The 22,492-nt window shown below is 41.4% G+C and overlaps 1 protein-coding gene and 1 non-coding gene across 2 annotated transcripts in view; both read right to left on the reverse strand.

Moving 5' to 3' along the window:
- Nucleotides 1–22,492, reverse strand: part of LOC111522855 (AP-3 complex subunit sigma-2) — a 61,310-nt gene that overhangs the window by 32,156 nt on the left and 6,662 nt on the right. The window contains exon 4 of the mRNA XM_023187105.2: nt 770–841. Coding sequence (XP_023042873.1) covers nt 770–841 — 72 coding nt within the window. The remainder of the gene's footprint in view (nt 1–769; nt 842–22,492) is intronic.
- Nucleotides 20,747–20,853, reverse strand: LOC111522950. Its single transcript, XR_002725384.1, has one exon. It is a non-coding gene; the product is annotated as a U6 spliceosomal RNA (small nuclear RNA).

The following is a 22,492-nucleotide window of genomic DNA, read 5'->3' on the forward strand; positions in this document are numbered from 1 at the left end:
CTTTGGGAGACTGAGGTGGGTGGATCACCTGAGGTCAGGAGTTGGAGACCAGCCCGACAGATATGGTGAAACCCCATCTCCACTAAACATACAAAAATCAGCTGGGCATGGTGGCAGGCACCTGTAATCCCAGCTACTTGGGAGGCTGAGACAGGAGAGGCTTGAACATGGGAGGCAGAGGTTGCAGTGAGCCAAGATCACACAAGCCATGTCACAGTTATGCTAGCAAAACAAATCTGAGAACACCTACTTGGGGCCATTTTAATTCTGCCTCTGACAGTCTGCATTCCTACAGAATATCACCTGACCTTGAATTACATTACAGATCTCCTAGTTACTATATTACTCTTTAGGAAAGATATAAATTTTACTATCTAAGTCAAAGCCTCTGCATCATGATTATTCCAAAGTTTCATTGTCACTGGCCTATGACTAGGAAACTAATTTTATAATCAACATAAAACTATCTCACCTTTGGCCAAGTAGCCAGTGATATCATTTTCCTATATCAAGAAGTCAATCTGTGAACAGATGAACCATGATATAGGCCTAGTAATAATCTTATGCACGTTAAAACTCTTAATAGATCTTAGCAAAAACAAAACAAAACCCAAACTATTAAACCTATTAAATAAAACAGGTTATAGGACTATCTTAAGAATAAAAAAAAAAACAAGAAACAAAATGAAGGTGTAGAGGTACTAAAGATGCCCAAGGCTCTTGGTTTTCTAGTAACCCTAGTTTGGAAGAGAACTGCAAGAGAACGTACCTTATCCATATGGAAGATCAAATCCAATTCACACACATTTTCGAAACACTTATCCAGAGTTTCCACAAAAACCTAGAAAACAAGGAGAAACAGATAAAGAGGAGAAATAGGAACATATTCACAGCTTTATCAATGTCACATCTGAAAGTAAAGGCGGCTGTCACAATACTATTTACTTTATGACAAATCTCAAAAAAAACCACCTACCTTTTGTCTCCAGCATTAGCTGATCACCCTACTTATCTCGATACAGAGGGAATAATCTAGGACAGGAAAATCTTGTTTTCAGGATAGCAACACAACCAGCAGACACATGTGGCTCTTCCCCCTTTATAAGATGCTAATTTATGGTGGGGCATGGTGGCTCATACTTACAATCTCAGCACTTTGAGAGGCCAAGGCAGGCGGATCACTTCAGGCCAAGAGTTCAAGACCAGCCTGGCTAACAAGGTAAAAACCCATCTCTACTAAAAATACAAAAATTATCCGGATGTGGTGGCATAAGCCTATAGTCCCAGCTACTTGGGAGGCTGAGGCACGAGAACAGCTTGAACGAGAATCGCTTGAGGTGGAGACTGCAGTAAGCAGAGATCGCACCACTGCACTCCAGCCTGAGTGACAGAGTGAGAGTCTCTTAAAAAAAAAAAAAGAAAGAAAAACATTCCATAAAATAACAAATTTAAAAAACCAACTACTTACAATACTATGTCCTCAATGAATACATGTACAAAAAAGTTTTCATTATTACAGGGTTAACATGGCTGTGTTTTAATTTCAGCTAACATTAACTTCAAAACACCTTCTCTTTTTAATTTTTTTGGTCAGAGTTATTTAGGCTACAAAACACCTTCCTATTTACGTGTTTACAACTTAAAATTTTTTTTAAAAAGCCCTGAGCTTACTTCTCTATAGAACCTTTTAACTTTTAATAAAACATAACAGAAAAGCGTACAAATGACAAAGGCACAGTTTAATTAATTTTCAGAATGAACATACCATGTAACTACAACCTAGGTATCTATCCATAACTTTTTAATTTCTCTCAGAGAATGACCTCATTTAAACAATCTCATTGTCAGCAGTGTCATGAATTGTTCAGCACTGCATGAAAATGGGTCTTACTTGAGGCCAGCAAGTGACGGAGACCAGGCACACCGTTTCACTGTAGCACAAGATGGGTGCTTGTAGGCAAACCACCCTGCAGCGGCTGCTGGGGAGACAGACCCACTTGCCATGAGGAACCAATGCACACTATTGGAGCTGATCCTGCTCTGTCTCTTCTCTAGGTAAGTAAAGCTTCATCCAGTGTTTGCACTGCTTTCCTTGCTGACTCTGATACCAAGATGCAATGGGCAAAAGCATTTAGATTCCTTTCCTGAGACTGATAACCAGTACACTGTGTTCTGTCAGATACCAACCACTTTGGAAAACTATTTGACATTATGTATTAATGTTCTATGACCTAGTAATGCTACTCCCAGATAACATATCTAACAGATGAAAAACCACATACAATAATTTCGTATTAGTGCTATTCATAAATCTTTACATTAACAGTGCCAGAATATTTCACTGTAAGGACACATAGTTAAATGGGTCTATTTCTCAATCACTATGCTGGGTACTTGGTAAGCCCTTATAATCCTGCAGTTCAAGTCCTTCAGTTCTGGGAAATTTTATCAAATTATTTTGTTGAGAATTCCCTCCTTTCCACGTTCCTCATCAATCTTTTTGGAGCTGCTTATATTCAAGTATTGGACCTCTGTCTTTTTTTTTTTTTTTGAGACAGAGTCTTGCTCTGTCGTCCAGGCTGGAGTACAGTGCCATGATCTCAGCTCACTGCAGCCTCTGCCTCCTGGGTTCAAGCAATTCTTTTGCCTCAGCCTCCTGAACAGCTGGGATTACAGGTGTGCACCGCCACGCCTGGCTAATTTTTGTATTTTTAGTAGAGATACAGTTTCATCATGTTGGCCAGGCTGATCTCGAACTCCTGACCTCAAGTCATCCCCCTGCCTTGGTCTACCAAAGTGCTGGGGTTACAGGCATGAGCCACTGCACCTGGCCTCTGTCTTATTTTCTTATCTTTTCTTTCCCATTTTCTATCTCTGCCCATTCTGAGACAACTGCTTAACTTGATTTTCTAATACTTCAATTGAAGTGGATTTTTGTTTGTTTCCATTTCCTCTAATTTTTTTTATTTCTAAGAGACTATTTTGTTCTGTGAGTGTTTTTGTTTAGCACCCATTTATGTTTGTCTGATTTTATTTCTCTGTGGCTTTTTTTTTTTCTTTTTTGAGACAAGGTCTCACTCTGTCACCCAGGCTGCAGTGCAGTGGTGTGATCTCAGCACATTGCAGCCTCAGCCTCACGGGTTCAGGTGATTCTCCTGCCTCAGCCTCCTGAGTAGCTGGGACTGCAGGTGTACACCACCATGCCTGGTTAATTTTTGTATTTTTAGTAGAGATGGGGTTTCACCATGTTGGCCAGGCTTTCTCTGTAGCTTAAGAATAGGGTTTTGGGTTTTTTTTTTTTTTTAACTGTTTTCCTTTCTTTATATGGTGCCCATTTTAAGTTGCTTTTTATTGTTTGTTCATTTTATCTCCTTCTTCTATGTTAGAGGTTTTCCTCAGATGTCTGATAATCCTTGGTTTTTCATTTGTTACAAGAATAAAAGGCTGACTGGAAGCTCCACAATCATGGATACTTCTTGCCCACCCCCATGGCTATTTGCTTCCCCAGTGAAATCTGTCTCATGTGTCCATGTGAAGAGACCACCAAACAGGCTTTGTGTGAGCAACAAGGCTGTTTATTTCACCTGGGTGCAGGTGGGCTGGGTTCAAAAAGAGAATCAGCGAAGGGTGGTGGATTATCATTAGTTCTTACAGGTTTGGGGATAGGCGGTGGAGTTAGGAGCAATGTTTTGCAGGCAGGGGGTGGATCTCACAAAGTACATTCTCAAGGGTGGGGAGAATTACAAAGAACCTTCTTAAGGGTCGGGGAGATTACACAGTACATTGATCAGTTAGGTTAGGGCAGAAATAAATCACAATCGTGGAATGTCATCAGTGAAGGCTATTATCACTTATTTTGTGGATCTTCAGTTGCTTCAGGCCATCTGGATGCATACTTGCCGGTCACAAGGGATATGATGGCTTAGCTTGGGCTCAGAGGCCTGACAGAATTAGAGCCTGTCCTCGAGATGCTACAGAGTACAGTCCATTTGAACTTTTATATGGATGCACTTTCTTACTCGGCCCCAATCTCGTCCCAGACACCAGACCTCTAGGTGACTATCTTCCAGTCCTCCATCAGGCTAGACAGGAAATTCGCCAGGCTGCTAATCTTCTCTTCCCTACTCCAGATTCCCAGCCATATGAAGACACCCTAGCCGGATGATCAGTTCTTGTTAAGAATCTGACCCCTCAAACTCTACAACCTCTATGGACCGGACCCTACTTAGTCATCTATAGTACTCTAACCACCATCTGCCTGCAGGACCCTCCCCATTGGGTTCACCATTCCAGGATAAAGCTGTGTCTGTCAGACAGCCAACCTGATATCTCCTCTTCCTCCTGGAAGTTGTGAGTACTCTCCCCTACTTCCCTTAAACTCACTCACATTTCTGAAGAACAATAATAACCCTTATGAGCCTAATACATCCCTTCATTCTATTAGGTCTATCCATCCTTACCCTACTCTTTGCAACAGGGCTTTATGTAGTCACCCCCACTACTTGGACTGCGCCCCAAAAACCTGTCATCCCTACTATATTCTGTCTAGTCATACTCCTATTCACCATTTTCAACTACTCATAAATGACCTGCTCTTGTTTACACTGCCAGTTTACACTGTTTCTCCAAGACATCACAGCTGATATCTCCTGGTGCTATCCCCAAACCACCACTCTTGACTCCCTCTTGGAGTGGACAGATGATCTTTGGTGGCAGGGCACCCTCCAATACTTCCACCTTGATGAAGTTCTATTCTTTACTTTTATACTCACTCTTATTCTGGTTCCCGTTCTTATGCCATCCTCTACCTCTCCCCAGTTATCTCCACCACACTATCAATCTCACTCTCTCCTAGCCGTTTCTAATCCTTGTTTAACGAACAGTTGGCTGGCTTTGCATTTTTCTTTCCTCCAAAATCGCGGAGGCCCTGACTTACTCACTGCTTGGAAAAAAAAAAAGACTGTGTGTGTGTGTACATATATACACATTTTTTTTTTTTTTTTTTGAGACGGAGTTTGGCTCTGTCGCCCAGGCTGGAGCTCAGTGGCACGATTTCAGCTAACTGCAAGCTCCGCCTCCCGGGCTTACGCCATTCTCCTACCTCAGCCTCCAGAGTAGCTGGGACTACAAGCGCCCAACACCACACCTGGAGCATTTTTTGGAGAAGGGGTTTCACCGTGTTAGCCAGGATGGTCTCGATCTCCTGACCTCGTGATCCCCCCACTCTGGCCTCCCAAAGTGCTGGGATTATAGGCGTGAGCCACTGCGACTGGCCAAGACTTTGTATATTTTTAAATGAAGAGTGTTGTCTTTACCTAAATCAATCTGGCCTAGTATATAACAACATAAAAAAACTCAAGGACAGAGCCCAAAAACTCGCCAACCAAGCAAACAATAATGTTGAACCCCACTTGGACACTCTCTAATTGGACATCCTGGGTACTCCCAATTCTTAGTCCTTTAATACCCGTTTTTCTCCTTCTTTTATTTGGACCTTATATCTTTTGTTTAGTTTCTCAATTATACGACAAATGCTCCTTCTAACAACCCTGCAATATTACCCCTTACCACAAAATCTTCCTTCAGCTCAATCTCTCCCACTCTAGGTTCCCACACCGCCCCTAATCCCACTCGAAGCAGCCCTGAGAAACATTGCCCATTATCTCTCCATACCACCCCCCAAAATTTTCGCTGCCCCAACACTTTACCACTATTTTCTTTTATTTTTGTTAGTAATATAAGAAGAAAGGAATGTCAGGCCTCTGAGCCCAAGCTAAGCCATCATATCCCCTGTGACGGAAGGTATGCATCCAGATGGCCTGAAGCAACTGAAGATCCATAAAATAAGTGAAAATAGCCTTAACTGATGACATTCCACCATTGTGATTTATTTCTGCCCCAACCTAACTGATCAATGTACTTTGTAATCTCCCCCACCCTTAAGAAGGTTCTTTGTAATTCTCCCCACCCTTAAGAACGTATACTTTGTGAGATCCACCCCCTGCCTGCAAAACATTGCTCCTAACTCCACTGCCTATCCCAAAACCTATAAGAACTAGTAATAATCCACCAGCCTTTGCTGACCCTCTTTTCGAACTCAGCCCACCTGCACCCAGGTGAAATAAACAGCCTTGTTGCTCACACAAAGCTTGTTTGGTGGTCTCTTCACAGGGACATATGAGACAAAATCTTACAATCTCCTGCCTGGAAAATAAAAGACTGGCTGCTAGATACATGGGAGCTGAGTGGGCTGGCAAGTTAGTATTCGACAATCAGAATCCATATGATCATTTAATCCCCGACTTGTACCATCAAGCACACCTTTTGTCCCCTAAGCCAGAGATACTTTCTTTCACTCTCGGCAGGGAATAAACCTGCAGTCTTGTGCTGGGGTAAGGGCAATTCTCTGGGGTAACCAGAGAACTGGAATTGGGAAAAGGACTTAGGGAGCTAACTGGTTCTCAGACAGCTTTCCCTGTCTGCTCCAGACCCATACCCCAGTGAGACTATGCTGCCAGCTCTGTGCCTTTTGAGAGTTCTATCGGCTTGCCTGTCAGCTTTCCCTGTTGTTGGCTGGGATGTTGCTTTCCAAGTCAATTATCAGGCATTCATATTCCTGTCTGCTTTCAAAAATTTCATTGCTATTGTCTCCTTTCCTGTACTCTCTGTCCTTGTATGTGTGTGTGTTTTAAAATTCACTTTCTACAGTTTTAAAGGAAAAAAATGAATTTAGAAGTATGGAAGTCCCCAGTAGGACTTTAGAAAATGAAACTTGACAGACTAAAGTTCTTACAGAAAATTAAATGTGAAAGACTACCCTGCCAAAAAAATTTGGAAAAACAGCGATAATAAGGAATGACTTGTCTTTCTAGGTATCAAAATTCATTGTAAAGCTTTGTTAACTAAAATAGTAAAATACTAAGGCTGGGTGCGGTGGCTCATGCCTATAATCCCAACACTTTGGGCAGCCAAGACAGAAGGATCTCTTGAGCCCAGGAGTTTGAGACCAGCCTGGGCAACATAGCAAAACATCGTCTCTACAAAAAAATAAAAATAAAAAAATTAGCCAGGCACAGTGGCACACACCTGCAGTCCCAGCTGCTTCGAAGTCTGAGGTGGGAGTATTGTTTGAGCCCAGGAATTCAAGGTTGCAGTGAATTATCATTGCACCATTGCATTCCAGCCAGAGTGACACAGCGAGACCTTGTCTCTAAATAAATTTTTAAAATAAAATAAAAGTATAATTCTAACATGGGAATATAGATCAGTGGGGCAGAATATAAATTACCGAAACATACACGTTTATAAAATGCAATTTTTAAAGTAAGAGTCGTATTTTAAGTTGGTGGGGAAAAGACAAGCTAACTGATAATGTTAGAACAGTCACCCTTTGGGGGAAAAATAAAGTTACCTATTTCAATGCAGACATAAAAATATCTAACAGATATTAATGAGCTAAATGTAAAAAATAAATTAAAAAAGCAATGGCAGATCCCCTGGGTGCCATCCAGGCCCCTGGAAAGAGCTATTAGTCTGTGGCAAAGCTTTGAGGTGGCTGGTACCGCTAAAAGTGGCAAGTGGAGGTGCCACCCTAGTGGCCTGAGCTCTGAACTGTGGCAGCCAGAGAACATGTGAGGAGAGCCAGAACACATTTTGCAGCAGCACTGTGTCAAAAGGCTGTTTTCATTAAAGATGTTTAATGAAATTAAGACTGGGTTCTCAAGATAGGGTAGTTATCCAGGACAAGATGGACTAGCCCCAGAAAAAGACATCCCCAGATGGTGGGGGAAAAAAAAAGAACTGTCGGATGCATCTGTTTTTCTTACTCAAAATATTATTATTCAAGATCACAATCAAGGTCAGAGAAAGAAAAGAAGAAAGAAAATGAAGGACGAAAACACAAAGAGCATGCTGATGGGCAAAAAGGCTGAACTGAAGACACTGTAGACTCAGGTAGGAAAATAATAAGCCTATTTCATGATAAGGCAAGGAGACAGGAATCCTACAACAAATCCTCTAAGAAATACACTTCTGAGGAGCATAATGACAAAGAACATTATTCTGATAAAGGAAGAGAGGGACTAAATTCATCTGAAAATGGGCTGAGTGCAGTAACTCATGTCTGTAGTCCCAGTACTTTGGGAGGCCAAGGTGGGCAAATTGCTTGGGCTCACAAGTTTGAGACCAGCTTGAGCAACATTGCAAAGCCCTGTCTCTACAAAAAAACACAAAAGTTAGCCAGGCGTGGTGGTGTGTGCCTGTGATTCCAGCTACTCAGGAGGCTGTGATGAGAAGCTTGAGCCAGGGGAACAGAGGTTACAGTGACCTGTGATCATGCCACTGCACTCCAGCCTGGGCAACAGAATGACATGCTATCTCAATAAATAAATAAATTCATCTGAAAATGATGAGGACAGACACAAACACAAAGAAAGTCGTCAGAAAGCAGAAGTCCACTCAAGATACAGGTCTCATGAAAGGCATCATCATAGTAGAAAGAGGGAAAAGAAGTAGTCTCAATCCAGAAGCAGAGAGAAGAACAATCATGATCTAGGAGAAGGAAAAGAAAACCATGGGCAGGACACAGTGCTTCACACCTGTAATCTCAGCACTTTGGGAGGCCAAGTCAGCAGATCACCTGAGGTTCAGAAGTTTGAGACCAGCCTGGTCAACATGGCAAAACCCTGTCTCCACTAAAAATACAAAAATTAGCCAGGCGTGGTGGTGCACGTCTGTGGTCCCAGCTACTTGGGAAGCTGAGGCAGGAGAATCACTCGAACCCAGGAAGTGGAGGTTTCAGTGAGCTGAGGTCGCACCACTGCACTCCAGCCTGGCCAATAGAGCGAGACTCCGTCTCCAAAAAGGAAAAAAAAAAAAAAAAGAAAGAAAACCATGGATCAGATCTTGCTCCTGTTCAAGATAAAAACTGCATCTGTGTTGTGTGTGAAAAATAAGTAAATAAATAAATATAACACGCATAGGAAAGAAGCAGAAGTAGTACAGGAAGCAGAAGACAAGAGAGAAAGAAGAGCATTGAGAAACTAAGAAGATTTACCAGAAGTTTAAGCCAGATTTCTAGTTCATCTCTCTTCAGAGGTAAAGGTACAGCAATGGATGCATAAGAGTTTTAGCTGGGAGGACGGAATAGGCAAAGAAATTACAAGCACAGCAAGAAAAAGAAATAGTTGGGATGGGTGTTGCAGAAAAAGTTTTTAAAAGAAAAAGAAATTGTTGAAAACCAAAAACAAGAAATAACTCCAGTTACTAGAGATTTTGTTCTCAATGTTGCTGCCCTGGTGGCATCAGGAGTGCCAGTAACTCAGATAGCTATGGCAGCTCAAATGGGAGCCCTGCAAGCAACAGCTTTGGCAGAGATGGAACAGCTGTACCGAGGGATTATGACACAGCAGCTGGAAATCCAGTGAAATTTGCTGAACAAGAGGAAAAAAGTCAAGGCAAGAAAAACTGGGCAAACTTCCCAACTGCTGAACTATGACTTTGGGAAACAAGGACCAAAATGTCATATATAGGAAATTAGCGGGTATTAAGAGTGACGATGAAGCTGGATGTAGCTCAGCTGATGAAGAAACTTAGAAGACTGTGAAGCAATAGGAAGTACTGTATTTAGAAAAGTAGATGCTCAATATGAAAAGGCAAGAACACACAAAGAGGTATGGGATTGGGTTTCACATCTGCAACGTAAGAAATGAACGCAGTTTAAAAAAGATCATACTTTTAAGGTTTGGGAACTTATAGCCTTCTTGTTCTGATGTCAGGTCCTTGTTCCCAAAGAGCTAGTATTCCAGTTTATTGCACTGGCTTTTCTTCCTTTTTTTAAAGCTGTGGTAAAATACACATAACATAAAATTTACCATCATAGCCATTTTTTAAGTGTACAATTCAGTAGCATTTGATAACATTCATGATGTGCAACCATCACCACCATCCATGTTCATATCTCTTTTTTTTTTTTTTTTTTTCTTCTTACCATGTTCATATCTCTATCTTATAAAGCTGAAACATGGGTGGGTGCAGTGGCTCACGCCTGTAATCCCAGCACTTTGGGAGGCCGAGGCAGGTGGATCACTTGAGGCCAGGAGTTTGAGACCAGCCTGGCCAACATAGTGAAACCCTGGGTGGCTTGGTGGCTGAGCCACAAGAATTGCTTGAACCTGGGAAGCAGAGGTCACAGTGAGCCAAGATCATGCCACTGCACTCCAGCCTGGGCAACAGAGTGAGACTCTGTCTCAAAATAAAAGTAAAAAAAAAAAAAGAACTGAAATGTTATTCCCATTTGCATTAGCTTTAATTTATTGAAAAATAAGATTTTTTTCATAAATATCAGATCAGTGATATAGGTGTTGTAATCATGTTAAACTCATTTCCACTAAACCTGAGAGAACTATAGAAGGACGATATTTTTTGGTTCATGAATTCTACTTTTTGAACATAAAATGCTGTAGGTAGAATGAAATCTCATACATGCATATTTTTTGTGTCTGTTATCTTGTGAACTTTTGTACTTAACCTTGTACAGTTATTTTCATCTTTTAAAACATAAAAGAAATGTTATGCAGATGTTCGTTAGAAGATCTTGTCACTGGTACATAACCCAGCACAAATAAGCTGGGTGGTGATGATAATAAAAATGGTTTTCTCCAAAGGAAAAAAACTAGCAAAACGATTGGAGAATATTTTCATACCTTGGGAGCTATGAAGAAAACAACTTCCAGATGTACCTACATAAAGTAAAAAGACCAATGGGCTAGGAGAAAATATTTGCAATAAATATAACAAAAAAAGAATATCCATACAATTAGGAAAGAATCCAACTTACAAACAAAACAAATGAGCCATTTGATAAGTGGACAAATATCATAGACATTTCCAAATACCAAAGATATGCAGCCTCACTACTATTCAGGGAAACTCTAGCGAAAACAATGAATTTGCATTTTTTCACCCATCAGATTGGCAAACATTTGAAAATATTCTTATTTTTATCTTATTTTTGAGACAAGGTCTTGGTCTGTCATGCAGGCTGGAGTGCAGTGGTGTAATCATAGCTCACTGCAGCCTTGGTCTCCTGGGCTCAAGCAATCCTTCAACCTCAGCCTCCTAAGTAGCTGAGAATCACAAAGGCATGCTACCACCCCAGGCTAATTTTCTTTGTTCTTATTTTGTTTGTTTGTTTTGATACAGGGTCTCTGTCACCCAGGCTGGAGTGCAGTGGCATGATCTCAGGTCACTGCAACCTCTACCTCCCAGGTTCAAGTGATTCTCCCGCCTCAGCCTCCTGAGCAGCTGGGATGACAGATGTCCCGCACCATGGCCCAGTTAATTTTTGTACTTTTAGTAGAGACGAGGTTTCACCATGTTAGCCAGGCTGGTCTCCAACTCCTGACCTCAAGTGATCTGCCTGCTTTGGTCTCCCAAAGTGTTGGGATTACGGGCGTAGGCCACTGCACCCAGCCAGGCTAATTTTTTTGTAGAGACAAAGTCTCACTATGCAGCCCAGGCTGGTCTCAAACTCCAGGGCTTAAGCGATCCTCCTGCTTTGGCCTCCCAAAGTATTGGGATTACAGGCGTGAGCCATTGCACCCAGCATGAAAGTATTCTTAATATTCTAATATTCAAAAGTCGGTGAGGTTACGGGTAAACAGATACATTCTTATTACATTTCATTAGTACAAGTATCAAAAGCAAAGCCTTTGTTTGGAGGCAATTCGGCAGTATCTATTCATTTAAAAAACACATACCCTTATTAAAGCAGCAATTCCAATTGAGAAATCTGTACTATGGGAATTAACATGTGCATATAGATGCACATGGAAGGATGTCATTGCAGCATCCTTTGCAATAGCAAGAAATTGGGAAAAACATAGATGCCCACAAGTGTGGGGAAAAGAAAGAGATCAGCCTGTTACTGTGTCTATATAGAAAGAAGTAGACATAACAGACTCCATTTTGTTCTGTATTTGAGATGTTGTTAATCTGTGACCCTACCCCCAACCTTGTCCTTGCAAGAGACATGTGCTATGGTAACTCAAGGTTTAGAGGATTTGGGGCTGTACAGGGTGTGCTTTGTTAAACAAGTGCCTGAAGGCAGCTTGCTGGTTAAAAGTCATCACCATCTCTTAATCTCAAGTACCCAGGGACATGCACACTGCCAAAGGTCGCAGGGACCTCTGCCTAGGAAAGCTAGGTATTGTCCAAGGTTTCTCCCCATGTGAGAGTCTGAAATACGGCCTCGTGGGAAGGGAAAGACCTGATCGTCCCCCAGCCTGACACCTGTGAAGGGTCTGTGCTGAGGAGGGCTAGTACAAGAGGAAAGAAGGCCTCTTGGCAGTTGTTGGCAGTTGAGATAGAGAAAAGCATCTGTCTCCTGCCCGTCCCTGGGCAATGGAACATCTTGGTATGTTCTGTTTACTGAGAAAGGAGAAAACCGCCTTAGGGCGAAAGGCGGGACTTGCTAGCGCAATGCTGCTCTTTATGCACTAAAAAGGTTTATGGAGATGTTTACATATGCATATCCAGGCACAGCACTTTTCCTTAAACTTATTCATGTCACAGAGAACTTTATTCATATGTCTTACTGCTGACTTTCTGCCTATAACGATCCTATTATACTGCCACTTCCTTTTCTTTAAGATGGTAAAGATAATTATCAATAAATACTAAGGGAACTCAGAGACCGGTGCTGGCGTGGGTCCTCTGGGCCCACTTTTTCTTTCTCTATACTTTTTTTTTTTTTTTTGAGACGGAGTCTCGCTGTGTCGCCCAGGCTGCAGTGCAGTGGCCGGATCTCAGCTCACTGCAAGCTCCGCCTCCCGGGTTTATGCCATTCTCCTGCCTCAGCCTCCCGAGTAGCTGGGACTACAGGCGCCCGCCACCTCACCCGGCTAGCTTTTTGTATTTTTTTAGTAGAGACGGGGTTTCACCGTGTTAGCCAGGATGGTCTCGATCTCCTCACCTCGTGATCCGCCCGTCTCGGCCTCCCAAAGTGCTGGGATTACAGGCTTGAGCCACCACGCCCGGCCCTCTTTCTCTATACTTTGTCTCTGTGTCTCATTTCTTTCCTCAAGTCTCTTGTAGCATAATGAATCAAAGATGAAAATACATTCATATTATGGAAAATCACACACCATAAAAAAAAATGCATGTGGAAAAAGCTCCAGAACTTAAATGATTTTAAAGGAAAGTTTTAGAACCATATATAGAGTGTGATTCCTTTTAATTTTTATTAATTTTTAGTTTTTGGGGTCTCACTCTCACCCAGGCTGGAGTGCAGTGGCACAATCTCGGCTCATTGCAACCTCCACCTCCTGGGTTCAAGTGATTATGCTGCTTCAGCCTCCTCAGTAGCTGGGACTACAGGCACCCATCACCACTCCTGGCTAATTTTTTTGCATTTTTAGTAGAGACAGAGTTTCACCATGTGGGGCCAAGCTGGTCTTGAACTCCTAACCTGAAGGTTAGGTTGCAGTGAGCTGAGATCACACCACTGCACTCTGGGCGACAAGAGTGAGACTCCAAATTATATAACAAACTTATATAGTACTGGAGGCATTATAAATTAACATACTCTTCATTTTTTTTCTTTTTTTTGAGATGGAATCTCACTCTTGTCGCCCAGTGTGCAGTGGAATGATCTCAGATTTTAGAGTTATTGAAGTATGATAAAATGTGCACCTTAGCATATATAAAATATGATACTATAAGCCAGGATCTAGACTTCACTGGAGTCTGGGTGACGAAGTGAGACTCTGTCTCCAAAAAATAAAAAATAAATAAAAGAAACTTTAATGTAAGTTTCAAAAGAAGAAATGAATAAACAAGAGGGAAATGCTAACTGTTAATTCACTTCTAATTATAATTATAATCCAACAGGGACTTTTTGGGACCTTTACAAATTATTCAAGAATATACATGCATGAATAAATAGTTACAAATATCAGAGAATGTGTTGAAAAACAACTGCCACAAAGGGGAATAACTAGTCTTACTAGGTATGTGAAACTATATTCAAACAATAAATATCTGGGTGCGGTGGCTCACGCCTGTAATCCCAGCACTTTGGGAGGCCGAGGTCAGGAGTTTGAGACCAGTCTGGTCAACGTAGTGAAACCCCATGTCTACTAAAAATACAAAAATTAGCCGGATGCGGTGGTGGGCGACTGTAGCCCCACCTATTCAGGAGGCTGAAGCAGGAGAATCGCTTGAACCCAGGAGGCGGAGATTGCAGTGAGCCGAGTTTGAGCCACTGCACTCCAGACTGGGCAACAGAGCAAGACTCCGTCTCAGATTAAAAAAAAAAAAAAGAAAAGAAACAATAAATAAAACAACAAGAAAGTAACGCAGAAAGAAAAATGTAACTCAGTGGAATAAAATGAAGAAATGAAGAGTAAAAACTAAATCCAACTATGTATTAAATGTTTATTCAACCAATGTTAAAGGTGTGATGACTACATGCTAGGAACATACCATTGTTGACACCACAGTCAACAAGTCATGTTCTTATCGAGTTTATATTCTGGGTGTGGGAAGAACAAGGAGGCAAATGAAACGAGGTATTTTCTATTGTCCTAAGTGCCCTGAAGGAAGTAAACAGGATGATGTGACGGGGGTTACTTCAGATAGTGTCAAGAAAGTCTGTTTAAGGATTAAAATTCGAGCTGAGACATAAATGATAAAAGAAGTCAGTCATTTGAAGAGCTGAAGTGAAGGAACCTAGATGAGAGTATTCCAGGGGACAGAACAAGTACAAAGGCCTGGAGGCAAAAATGTACTTGTGTTTGAAGAACAGCAAGAAGGCCAGAGCACAGTGAAGATGAGAGAGTATCCGGTGAGGGGAGAGAGAGGCAAAGGAGCCAGACCATGCTGGGCCTTACAGGCTGTAATAGGGGCTTGGGTTTTACTCTAAACTTAATACAGCATACGACATTAGAGTTTCTTCAACAAGGGGAGGTAAAAATGGATTATTTACACTTAATATAATAGGTTAGACAATAATTAGTTTGAAAAAATAAATTTTAAAATAAACTCAAAATATACAGAGATTTACTTATTTGCTGATAAGGCAAACCATTGTTTTATCTGCTAATAAAGAAAAAAAAAGCTGTCAATTATAATTGTAAGATGTCACCCACTATAACACACATCTGGATTTTAGAGTTATTAAAGTGTGATAAAATGTGCACCTTAGAATATATAAAATATGATATTATAAGCCAGGATCTAGACTTCACTGGACAAGTGGTTCAATTATATTACAGAAGGCTGACATGGAAAATAAAATTATAAATCCACCCATGGAAAAAGCATGATTAATAAAAATTCAAATGTGTGAGGTACCTCTATCTCTGGGTAGAAATTTAAAATGATACATTTCAGTACTAGAGTTACAAGGAAACAAACTTATATAGTACTAGAGGCATTATAAATTAACATACTCTTCATTTTTTTTTTTTTTTTTTTTTTGAGATAAGTCACCCAGGCTGGAGTGCAATGGCACGATCTCAGCTTACTGCAACCTCCACCTCCTAGGTTCAAGCAATTCTCCTGCCTCAGCCCCCTGAGTAGCTGGGATTACAGGTGCATGCAACCACGCCTGGATAATTTTTTGTATTTTTAGTAGAGACAGGGTTTCACCACATTAGCCAGGCTGGTCTTGAACTCCTGACTTCAGGTGATCTGCCCGCCTCGGCCTCCCAAAGTGCTGGGATTATAGGTGTGAGCCACCGTGCCTGGCTAACATACTCTTTCTAAATATCTATCTAGCAATATGCATTATGATTAGAAATATTAATTCCCTTTGACCCAGGTATTCTGCTTTAGCAGGGTATGAATAGGCATAACAGTTTGCATAAAGACTTACAGTAGTTTTATTCATATTAATTTAAAAAAAAAGAAACAAAGTATCCAGTGTCTGTTATCCTAGGTGCTCTGGAGGCTACCTGAATCAGCTGAGAACACTCATTTTACCCCCGTGTTCTGCTTTGATCTATTTTTTTTTTTCTTTCGAGACAGAGTTTCGCTCTTGTTGCCCAGGCCAGAGTATAATCTCAGCCCACTGCAACCCCCACCTCCCAGGTTCAAGAGGTTCTCCTACCTTAGCCTCCCAAGTAGCTAGGATTACAGGCATGTGCCATCACACCTGGCTAATTTTTTGTATTTTTAATAGAGACGGGGTTTCTCCATGTTGGCTAGGCTGGTCTCAAATTCCTGACCTCAAGTGATCTGCCCACCTCGGCCTCCCAAAGGGCTGGGATTATAGGCGTGATGCACTGCGCTTGGCCAAAAGCTACTAATTTCCATACGTTAAACTTGTATTCAGTCACCTTACAGAACTCTACTCTATTATTAGTTCCAATTGTTTCCAACTGATTTCGATTTTCTAATCAATTCATCGGTAACTATTATATATTCTGAAACCTAGTAAAGCAAATCTCCCATCACTGTCCTTTTTCCCTAGAATATACTTTTGCATTTCTTGGCCACTCCTTTTCCCTGATAAATTTTGCCTTTACCGAGTTCTATAAACTCTCCTGATGGAATTATACTTGGTTTTCCATTTGATGTGTTGCTCACCACCTTTGGGACTACTGTCATCTTTGCTTGACTCTTTCCAACAAGGGGAGAGTTTGTAGCTCCATTTATTCCAACTATTCCTTTGTTTTTCCTTTAAGATTTTATAATTTTATTGGAATCAATGTCAAGTATTCCATACCAAGTTAATTCCCAAGCACTAACTATCCTTTATTACTACCGTAAATGAGACTTTTTTTTCTTTTTTTTGAGACGGAGTTTTGCTCTGCCACCCAGGCTGGAGTGCAGTGGCCGGATCTCAGCTCACTGCAAGCTCCGCCTCCTGGGTTTACGCCATTCTCCTGCCTCAGCCTCCTGAGTAGCTGGGACTACAGGCGCCCGCCTCGTCGCCTGGCTAGTTTTTTTGTATTTTTAAGTAGAGACAGGGTTTCACCGTATTAGCCAGGATGGTCTCGATCTCCTGACCTCGTGATCCGCCCGTCTCGGCCTCCCAAAGTGCTGGGATTACAGACTTAAGCCACCGCGCCCGGCCGAGACTTCTTTAATTATGAATTTTCTAGCTGTTTTCTCAGAAACAGGAAATTTAATTTTGTTGGCTTTATCTCATATTCTGTCATTTTGCTGATATAATTTCCTTACTTATAATTTTTTAAAAAGATTTTCTATGTCCATAATCCAGCCACCTTACATAACTTATCTCTGTCTTTCTTTACTATGTCACTTCTTCATTTGTTTTTGTATCACTCACTACGAATGTTTGTTAAAATTAGAGTAAACAATAAAAGATACTCCTTTTTTTTTTTGAGACAGAGTCCCACTCTGTCACTCAAGCTGGAGTGTAGTGGCGTGAATATGGCTCATTGAATCCTCAACCTCTTGGGCTCAAGAAGTCCTCCTGCTTTAGCCACATGAGTAGCTGGGACCACAGGGGCACACCATCTGATTTTTTATAGAGACTAGGTAGGTCTCACTATGGTGCCCAGGCTGGTCTTGAACTTCTGAGCTCAAGTGATCCTCCTGCCTCAGGCTCCCAAAGGGTTGGGATTATAGGTATGAGCCACTGCACCTGGACAAAACACTCAACAAGAGTATTCATAAATGCCTACAGATTTCACCCTTGAGATAACAGTGGCTCTGGTTTCTTGGCTGTTGGTTTTGAAACTAAAATTGATTGCTTCAGGGAAAGTAAACTAAGTGACGAGGGGAAAGGGGAAGGAGGGTATTTTTCACCATACAGGTTGAACACTCGAAATCCAAAAATCTGAAATCCAAAACACTACAAAATCCAAAATTTTGTGTGCTGACATGATGCTCAAAGGAAATGCTCATTGGGCATTTCAGGTTTTGGACTTTCAGATTTAGGATAAGTATAATGCAAATATCCCCAAATCTGAAAAACTCCAAAATCCAAAACACTTCTGGTCCCAAGCAGTTCAAAGGGATATTCAACCTGTATATTCATAGTGTGTCTCTGAATTCTGAACCACATAACTATATTCATTGCTTCAGAAAGTAAACAATTAATAAATGTGTACTTTTAATCAAAAATGCTTCTTATTCCAGTTTAAGAGTGTATTTAATATAATTTGGATAATCACTCCTCTCAGCAACTACTAATTTTTATTATATTAGTTTTTCTTACTGCTATAATAGACTATTAATTTTTTTCTTTTTTTTTTTTTTTGAGACGGAGTCTCGCTGTGTCGCCCAGGCTGGAGTGCAGTGGCCGGATCTCAGCTCACTGCAAGCTCCGCCTCCCGGGTTTACGCCATTCTCCTACCTCAGCCTCCCGAGTAGCTGAGACTACAGGCGCCCGCCACCTCGCTCGGCTAGTCTTTTTGTATTTTTCAGTAGAGATGGAGTTTCACCGTGTTAGACAGGATGGTCTCGATCTTCTGACCTTGTGATCTGCCCGTCTCAGCCTCCCAAAATGCTGGGATTACAGTCTTGAGCCACCGCGCCCAGCCAACTATTAATTTTTCTTTGTTATACTGACTTGCATTCTTGGGATAAATACTATTTGGACACAATGTATAATTCTTCTGTTTAATAGTATGCAGTTTTCCTGCTAAAGAAATAATTTTAGGGCTAGAAAAGAATATCTAGTATCTTTGTAGATTAAAAAAAAAACAACAACACCCAACACACAGAAGAGACAAAACGCAAAACAAACAAAAACCCTTAAGGCCAATAAAGCCTAGATGATTTGTTTAAGGGCACATTGCTTGTTAACGGGAAAGTCCAAAAGGAAAAAAAAGTCAGGTTTCACAATCCCTTGGTTCAACTGATTGTTGGCTAAGATTTTAGTTAGTATGTAATTTTGTACTAATACTAACAAGCAATATTTGATAAACATCTTCCCCTTTTTTTTTTTTGACACACAGTCTCACTCTGTCACCCAGGCTGGAGTGCAGTGGTGCAATCTCAGCTCACTGTAACCTCCGCCTCCCAGGCTCAAGTGATTCTTCTGCCTCAGTCTCCCATGTAGCTGGGACTATAGGCACAGGCCACCACACCCAGCTAATTTTGTTTGTATTTTTAGTAGAGACAGGGTTTCACCACATTGGCCAGGCTGGTCTCAAATTCCTGACCTCGTGATCCTCCCGCCTCGGCCTCCCAAAGTGCTGGGATCACAGGCGTGAACCACTGTGCATGGCCCATCTTCCTTTTTAGAGTCAGGTTTTGGGATGATAACCAATTTATTCCATGAAATACGCTTAGGTAGTAGGATTCCTTGTTCTAAGTTTTAAAAAATAACTTAATGCAACATACAGGTTTTAATGTACTTCAACTTTAAAAAATTCTACTGTGACCCCATTAGGGAGTCAGTTTTTTTTTTTTTTTTTTAACATCTATTATTTTATCTTAATATTATTTCAGTGCCTTTATGTTGACCTCATTTGGGCAGTTTTTTGTTTTCATTTTTTTTGAGATAGAGTCTTGCTCTGTTGCTCAGGGTGGAGTGCAACAGTGTGATCTCAGCTCACTGCAACCTCTGCCTCCCAGGTTCAAGTGATTCTCATGCCTCAGCTACCCAAGTAGCCAAGCAGCTGGGATTACAGGCATGTGCCACCATGCCCAGCTAATTTTTCTATTTTTAGTAGAGACGAAGTTTCACCATGTTGGTCAGGCTGGTCTCAAACTCCTGGCCTCAAGTGATCCACCCTCCTTGGTCTCCCAAAGTGCTGGGATTATAGGCACGTGCCACTGTGCCAGGCCAGTGCAGTTATTTTTTGTAGTCAGCTATTTCAAATATATTGGTAGTACAACTATGTATATATCATCCCTTTAAAACAATGTTTTCTATTTCTATCTTCTTTATATCAATTAGGCCAACTATTTATTAATTTTTATTGTCTTTTCAAAGATCAGCTGGGTCCAGTGGTTCACACCTGTAATCCCAGCAATTTGGGAGGCCAAAGTGGGAAGACTGCCTGAGCTGAGACGTTTGAGACCAGCCTGGAAAACATGGTGACATGGCATCTCTAAAAAATTCAAAAAATTAGCCAGATGTGGTGATGCATGCCGTAGGCCCCATTACTCAGGAGGCTGAGGTAGGAGGATGGGTTGAGCCTAGGAGATGGAGGCTGCAGTTAAGCTGTGATCACACCACTGCACTCCAGTTTGAGAGCAAGACCTTGTCTCAAAAAAAACAAAAACAAAGATCAAACTTTTTAGTTCCTATTATTTTTACATTTTACTTATCTGATCTTACCAAATCCAATGTACACTAAATATTTAATAAATGTCTATTAAATTATAAAGTTAGAGGCCGAGCACAGTGGTTCACACTTGTAATCCCAGCATTTTGGGAGGCCAAGGCAGGCAGATCACAAGGTCAGGAGATCAAGACCATCTTGGCCAACATGGTAAAACCCTGTCTCTACCAAAACTACAGAAATTAGCTGGGTGTGTGCCTGTAATCCCAGCTACTCGAGAGGCTGAGTGAGGCAGAAGAATCACTTGAAGCAGGGAGCCGGAGGTTGCAGTGAGCCGAGATCGGACCACTGCACTCCAGCCTGGCAACAGAGTGAGACTCTGTCTCAAAAATAAATAAAATAAATAAATAAATAAATAATTTTAAAAAAATTATAAAGCTGGTCTTTTTGTATTGTTAATATAAATCTCCAGGTTCCATTTTCTCTAATAACTGTGGCCCAATTTTTTTTTTCTCTTTTAAAAAATTTTCCTTATTTTTTATAATATGGAATGCTTCACCAATTTGCATGTCATCCTTACACAGTGGCAATGCTAATCTTTTCTGCACTGGTCCACTTTTAGTATATATGCTGCTGAAGCAAGCACTCTATCCCAATTTTTAAAATACATTATCACTATATTTCCTTAATTTTCAAATAAACTCATATTATGTACAAATTTCTATAGCCTGCTACATACAGTTAACAGTAGTATAAAGCACATTCTCACATTTGAATTCTACAACCTAGTATCACTTTTCAGATGGTAAATTCATGACTCAAACTCAGATTTCCTGATGCTAGATCTTGAGCTTTTTTTCTTTTTTTGAGACAGGGTCTCACTCTGTTGCCCAGGCTGGAGCACAGTGGTGCGATCTTGGCTCACTGCAACCTCCGTCTCCTGGGTTCAAGCGATTCTCCCACCTCAACCTCCCAAGTAGCTGGGAGTACAGGCACATGCCACCAGGCCCAGCTAATTTTTTGTATTTTTAGTAGAGACAGGGTTTCATCATGTTGACCACGTTAGTCTCAAATTCCTGGCCTCAAGTGATCCACCCACCTCGGCCTCCCAAAGTGTTGGGATTACAGGTGTGAGCCACTGCGCCCCACCTTGGGCTCTTTCTATTATGCTGACTCTCAATGTCCAATCTGACTCAGGTTTTAAGGAAGTATTTAAAAATTATCTCCAAGATGGCCGGGCACGGTGGCTCAAGCCTGTAATCCCAGCACTTTGGGAGGCCGAGACAGGCGGATCACAAGGTCAGGAGATTGAGACCATCCTGGCTAACCGGTGAAACCCCGTCTCTACTAAAAAATACAAAAAACTAGCCGGGCGAGGTGGCGGGCGCCTATAGTCCCAGCTACTCGGGAGGCTGAGGCAGGAGAATGGCGTGAACCCGGGAGGCGGAGCTTGCAGTGAGCTGAGATCTGGCCACTGTACTCCAGCCTGGGCGACAGAGCGAGACTCCGTCTCAAAAAAGAAAAAAAAAAAAAATTATCTCCAAAATGCATCTGTTTTAGATGGGTTCATCTTTATTTATACTTTTATGTATAAGTGAATACAATGTATGAAATTTTTAATTATCTTACAAAACTATATATTCAAAATTTCAATTTATTTGTTCCAAGATATATTTAGCTTTTAAACTTTTATCTTAAGAAAACAAATTTTGTTGTATTTATTTATTTATTTATTTATTTATTATTTACTTATTTATTTGAGATGGAGTGTCACTCTGTAGCCCAGGCTGGAGTGCAGTGGCGCGATCTCAGCTCACTGCAAGCTCCACCTTCCAGGTTCTCGCCACTCTCCTGCCTCAGCCTCCCGAAGCTGGGACTACAGGCGCCCGCCACGATGCCTGGCTAATTTTTGGTATTTTCAGTAGAGACGGGGTTTCACCGTGTTAGCCAGGATGGTCTCAATCTCCTGACCTCATGATCTGACCGCCTCGGCCTCCCACAGTGCTGGGATTACAGGCGTGAGCCACCGTGCCCGGCCTATTTATTTTTAATTTATTGTTTTTTTGAGACGGAGTCTCACTCTGTTGCCCAGGCTGGAGTACAGTGGCACGATCTCGGCTCACTGCAACCTCCACATCCCAGGTTCAAACGATTCTCCTGCTTCAGCCACCTGAGTAGCTGGGACTACAGGTGCATACCACCATGTCTGGATAATTTTTGTATTTTTAGTAGAGATGGGGTTTCACCGTATTGGCCAGGTTGGTCTCAAACTCCTGACCTCAAGT

Source organism: Piliocolobus tephrosceles, chromosome 6 (genome assembly GCF_002776525.5).
Source record: "Piliocolobus tephrosceles isolate RC106 chromosome 6, ASM277652v3, whole genome shotgun sequence".
NCBI lineage: Eukaryota > Metazoa > Chordata > Mammalia > Primates > Cercopithecidae > Piliocolobus > Piliocolobus tephrosceles.